General features: G+C 30.1%; 1 protein-coding gene across 2 annotated transcripts; it reads right to left on the bottom strand.

The window, feature by feature from the left end:
- Positions 961–4,336, bottom strand: LOC107637665 (transcription factor bHLH91-like). 2 transcript variants are annotated; one of them, XM_016341040.2, is made up of 5 exons: positions 4,201–4,336; positions 2,781–3,758; positions 1,851–2,156; positions 1,649–1,732; positions 961–1,292 (listed from the first exon to the last, which is right to left on the bottom strand). In XM_016341040.2, the coding sequence occupies exons 2-5, from the start codon at positions 3,744–3,746 to the stop codon at positions 1,185–1,187; spliced, it is 1,464 nt and encodes a 487-aa protein (XP_016196526.1). In that variant the 5' UTR covers positions 3,747–3,758; positions 4,201–4,336; the 3' UTR covers positions 961–1,184. The 2 variants fall into 2 exon arrangements, with proteins under 2 accessions (XP_016196526.1, XP_020976612.1); XM_021120953.1 differs by lacking the exon at positions 4,201–4,336 and adding an exon at positions 3,907–4,122.

Below are 5,779 nucleotides of genomic sequence, written 5' to 3'. Positions count from 1 at the left end.
AAGATTAAGATACTAGTATAATATAATAAATTTATACTACTTAATACTTATAGAATTTTGATTTTCCACCGGTTGATTATTAATTTACTTTTAATAGTTATATAAGTGTAGGATAGTCATGATGGTAAATGGTTGTTCCTAAGTAAAAGGTCTTTGATTTTAAATTTCTCATCTAAAGAATAATAGTTTTTTCTTTTTTTCTTTTTAACTAAGATGAATACTTAAATATAATTACATAAAATTTTTTCTTGCTTATATATTTTTTTGAGAAACTCTTGAGTGCCAATAATTTTTAGTATTTTTTAGAACATGTCCAATAATTTTTTTCTTCTAATGAAAAAGAGAGATGTTTTGAGTTTCATTTACTGTCAGATAAATAGTAAATGGGGTCTTCATTTGTTTACTATTGGACATGTTCTTATGACGTAAAAGAGAGACTGGGATGAGCTGGAGATGGCCTTAGTCATCATTTGACTAGTACAAATATTAAATTATCTTTAATAAATAAATTTTATTAATTTATCTGTTCAAATTCTGAAAAATATGGATACAAACTGTATTGATATTTATGTGTATAAATTCTAGTAAATATAAGTATAAACTATATATTTTTTGTGTACAAAATTTTTATAAATATGGATATAAATTATTATTGGTCAAAACTAATAGCAGTTGTTAGTTATATAACATTGCTCTAATTTTTTTTTGCTTTCGTTATATTAATGTTGGATTTGGAAAATTTCTATGAAATTCACGGAAGCAGTTCTCCCATTTCTTTTTTCTTTTTTCTTTTGTCGCTTTTGTACTTGTATCTATATAAGACTCGAACTTGATCCTAATTATAGAATTACTTCCTAGTAAAAATGATTTGAACACCAGTAATAATAGCTGCAATATAAAAAGTTAAAAAAATGCAGTATGTCTGATTCTGTACAGACAAGCTAAGCAAATGCATTCATGTTCTTGTTCAATCATAGCCACCTGCTTCATTATAGTTCATAATTAAAGAAGTTCGATTGTGAACCATAAGTCATAAACTGTTTAACAAGTAAATTTCACTAAGTTCTTACTTCTTTGTATCTAGCATCCATATAAACTTTATTAGCTATCTATTATTTTTTTCCATAAATGTCATTATCTATATTAATAAAAACCCCTAATCTTTTATTCAATTAACCGCAACTCTAATAGCTGCTATTGTGTGGAACAGCTGCTGCTGCATACTGAGTGTCCATAACCTCAATCACCCTGTTGGCAATGGCACTTGCATAGACTGAAGAACCTTCAATTATCTGTCTTAGTGAAAACAATTCAACACTTGAATATACAAAACAGTGATGATAATTGATAATTGTATTCACTCAGGAAAGTCTTGTAATTTAAGAGAGTAAACTACTATTTCTATGCATAAAATGTTTAATATTGGTAAAACTAATTTTGTATTCATGAATGATAAGTAAACTAATATCTCTAGCTATGATAGTTCAGAATGTTAACAAATCTACTCATGAATGAAATTAACGTTTTGTTACTTTCGTCACACAATATCATCTTTCCTGGATACAAAGCTAGTTTCGTTCATTCATGGACAGAAACAGCAAGTTACTCAAATTCAGAGTTAATTTTTGTTGTCATATGAAATACCAACCTTGCTATTGAACAAGAAACTGCAATATTCTCCAACATGGCCACCAGCAACATGGTGAAGATCCAACTGAAGTTCATCCAGGACCTGTTATGTATAAGATGGAATAGTTATAGGAATTGAATGTTCTAGAATATGTGAGGTGTCAAAAGTTAGTATATTAGTGTAGTTCTTTGATTTAGCTTAATTTTTTCCATAATAGAACCTTGGGGACAAAAAGCATGCAATTGATCTTCTTCCTCTGAACCATCTTGATTATAACTTCATCATCGATTATTCGGACATCAACCTCGCTGTCTTTCGATTTCCTCTGAAGCCATGAGGTTCTTATGGACCCATCACCATAAGGTTTTATGTTACAGCTCTCTGAAGCATCATTTTCATCTTTGTGTCTCTTGAACCTCTCCCTCCCAATCCTTTTCTTCTCCACCAATGACTTGAGCTCATTCACTGTTCTAATCAGTTCTCTTATGTAATCAATTGCATCTCCCACCACAGATGCTCTATCTACCTATCAATGTTATTTTCATAACACAACAGATAGGAATCCAAAAGTGTAATCAAAAGTTAAACCAAACACAACTTGATTTAGCCACAAAAGATATATGTAGCATTTAATTTCAATGCAATGACTCCATGATTCTGCTGGAAATTTTTGTATTTTGTATATTTGGTTCTATTTGTTAGACATCTAGTTTCTATGCAATGACACTATAAACCAACAGAATTTTTTAAGAAAAATGCTAAATTATAATGAGTAATTAGCCATCATGATAACTACATACCATGATTTTGTTTGACCTTTATATTCTGAAAATGTAGGCCTATGTTCACACATTCAAATTTTACTTTGAGTGGTATTAAACAGTTTCTATATTGTATTAGATTGGGTCCTAATTAAGCCAAAATGAAAAAATCACTCTGTATCCATTACATTTCATTCAATATAAATCAGAGAATTTCAATTGGTTATAGATTGAACATTGCCTATAGCTAGAAGTAAGTGGCAATCACTATCGTTTCTTCTTTTTTTTCTCTCTCAAACTTTATTGGCTTAAGTATATAGAAATTAATCTCAGATATATATGATTAACAAAATTACTAGATGCTGCATTAGTATTAGTAACATAGGTACCTTAGTGGGGCTTGGGATCAAACTTCTCAAGATTTGGTATTTGTCATTCAATTGCTCTCTTCTTTGTTTATCAATTGGCATGGTACCTTGTCCTCTCCTCCCTCTGCCACCAACAGAACAAGCTCTGGCTCTGTTGAACTCCATCACTCCAATGTCAACCTGGCTTCCATCTCCATCTTGATAACAAGCTCCATTTCCCTCCATTTCATCCCCTCCACCAAAGAGGAATCCGCTCCTCGAATCAGTCAGCCTAGTGTAGCCATGCGGGAGAGACGGAAACAACTCTCCAACTCCAAAGGCTGGATTCAAATGAAGTGAAGTGTCATAGTCTGATCCCACAGGAAGGTCACCAAGGAACCCCATGGAATGTTGAAAGTTTGGTGTATTATTCTGAATTGGGTTTGTGATGCAAGGGATTTGATTCGGATTCAAATGAAGCTGAAGAAGATCTGATGAATGGTAACTTTGACTACAATTTTGTGCCTCACATAGCTGAAATTGTTGGTGATCATGTGCTTGCTGATTTTCATTGTGGTTAGAAAATCCAAGATCAAGCAATTCATGAATGGTAGAGTCCCAATTGGATTTCTCATAGTGAAATGCATCATCATGATCAATCACAATCTCTTGCACCAAGGGGGTAGTAGTACCCTTGTTGCTGTAGGAATTGCCGATGTTCAAACTCAGATTCTGTGTGTTTTCTATGTCCATAGATATGGAAGATGTTCCATTCTCAAAGGTTGAGACACCTTCTGTTGTTTGTGGTGGTGGATTGTGGTTTTGGTGATAGAACTCATCCAAAGAGAGATTGAGATTCTCTTCATTGCTGTTTTCGGTGTTTCCTTCATCTGCAGCTGCAACCATGTTTGTTGGTGATGGTGATGGGTCTGAACCTTCTGCCATTGTCTTGGTATCAAGGAAACTATTCTCCTCATGCTTTTTTTGCATGGCTCCAGAAGAACTCATAATATTTGTCTTCTGCATAATATGACAAAAGTTAACTAAAACTCAAATGAAAAAACACATACCATGTGAGTGAACAACAAAATATTCTCAGAGGAAAATAATCAAACACATAATGAGCATATAGTAAATATTCACTGAATCGTGTGTATGAGATTTATGCCTTGTTTATCTGAAGGTGGTTATGCAGTTCTAGCACAAACTTGTAGAATGTTTTGTGCTTCAATTAAGAACAAACAAAGCCAAGAAACTAGTAGTGTGTTATGTTTTGCTTCTTGTTTTTTTTACCTCCTTGAGTGATCTTCTTAAACTAAAATAGCAAAATATATCTAATAAAATGTTATTTAATCTTGAGGTGATTCATTTACTACCAATTCAGTTAGATTATTCCCTTTGACCATAGAATTATTAACATTTTAACTATATTGGACAAAAAAATACATGACCAGAATCATACTTCAGAAAGAAGTTACTTGTGGTCCCCACTGGAGTTCATTTCCTGTTTAGTTTCCAAACCCATTTTCTGAAGGGAAGTGTATCTCTCTTCTTTCATTTGTTTTTTGGGAAAACTCTCTTCTTTCGGTTTGAGGTGTCAAGCATTATTACAGTTAGGGTTTAATTAACATGTTTTCTAATGGTACAAATTAAGATTGTTATTATTATTAGTAGTAAAAAAATTTAAATTTTTTATTTTAATAAATGCACAATATTTGTATTAGAAACTAAATTTTGCATATTTTTTTTATAATAACATTTTTTATTAGTAATCTTAATTTATATTTTTAGGGTACAAATTAACTTAATTCTTATGGTTATTATAGATTTATAGTTACTAACTTTAAAATACTCATTGAAAACAATAAGGACATACGATATTGATTTACAATATTTGAGTTATTAAAAATTATAATACTTTTTAGAGCTTAAAAACTGTAAGGTATTAAGCATTATTATAGTTATTTGGCAAATATGCAGAGTGCAATAAAATTGATTTAGGAGAAACAACTAGAACTTAAATCATAGGAAAAAGTTAAACTCTTTCTTTGAAAATTTTTTGAGAGTAAATTGGGTCTTTGAAAATTTTAATTTCAAACTAATTAGTCCTGAAAAAAAAATCAATTAAGTCGTTCATATAGTAAAGGCTAAAATTTTTTATTATGGATAAAAAGTGTGTGCAATTTAGCTCTATTAGTTTTGCAAGTGTTGTTGTTTTGGTATGGGAATCAGTAATCGGATCAACTGATTACTTTACAAGTTGATTTTTGAAATTTTTTTAATATCAAATCCGATCTCTCGATTTGTTTTTTGTGATTTTTTTTTTTAAAAAAATTCACAAATCAGAGGTTCGGTTTTGGTTCTCACCAAATTGGAAGGCCTGATTTTTGTTTCCAACAAAAAAAAAATCGGAAGGTCCAATTTCTACATTTTGAATCATACAGTTCCACATTTGAAAGTAACACTCTTACAATTCATGATAATGAAAAATACCACTTCCACCCCAATATAAAAAATAATTTGCGGAGATGGATACATTATATCTTTCTATCAATTCATGACGTACAACTTAACAATGATTTTTATATGTACTGTTAACTATTGTGACATATCTACTTATAAAAAATTATTACGAAAACTTATCTGTTTTAATAGAATTCGTGATAAACAGAAAATCATTGATAAAAGTTATATGAAAATTTAAAATAATGAATGTTTTACCATCTAAAACTACATTATTTCTATGTTCACATGAAAAATACGCATCATTTATTGACAACTCTATTTTATTTCGTACTATTTATTAATAGAAGGATATACATATTCACCGTTTATTATAATAAAAAAATCTAATTAATAATTTTTTTAAATGACTAATTAATTTTAAGCCAAAATCCTTAAAAATTTAATTATCATTTTATTCAATTTTTTATTAGTAGAAAAGGTTAGAAGAAGTCGAAAATTTTTCTTTTTTTTTTATCCCACTAAAAAGTAGAAATTGAGAATAGAATAAAAGATCCCAAACTAAACTCAGATGCAAA

Source organism: Arachis ipaensis, chromosome B04, assembly GCF_000816755.2.
Source record: "Arachis ipaensis cultivar K30076 chromosome B04, Araip1.1, whole genome shotgun sequence".
Classification (NCBI taxonomy): domain Eukaryota; kingdom Viridiplantae; phylum Streptophyta; class Magnoliopsida; order Fabales; family Fabaceae; genus Arachis; species Arachis ipaensis.
The sequence above is the reverse complement of the archived record's forward strand: the minus strand, read 5'-3'. Positions and strand labels throughout refer to the sequence as shown.

Bases quoted from the DNA above. Each gene is read 5' to 3' on its own strand.
- LOC107637665 (XM_016341040.2), bottom strand. From the start codon at position 3,746: ATGAGTTCTTCTGGAGCCATGCAAAAAAAGCATGAGGAGAATAGTTTC. The intron at 2,157-2,780 runs GTACCTATGTTA...TAACATTGATAG, and splicing joins TGATCCCAAGCCCCACTAAG to GTAGATAGAGCATCTGTGGT. The intron at 1,293-1,648 runs GTTGGTATTTCA...TCACTAAGACAG, and splicing joins GTTTCTTGTTCAATAGCAAG to ATAATTGAAGGTTCTTCAGT.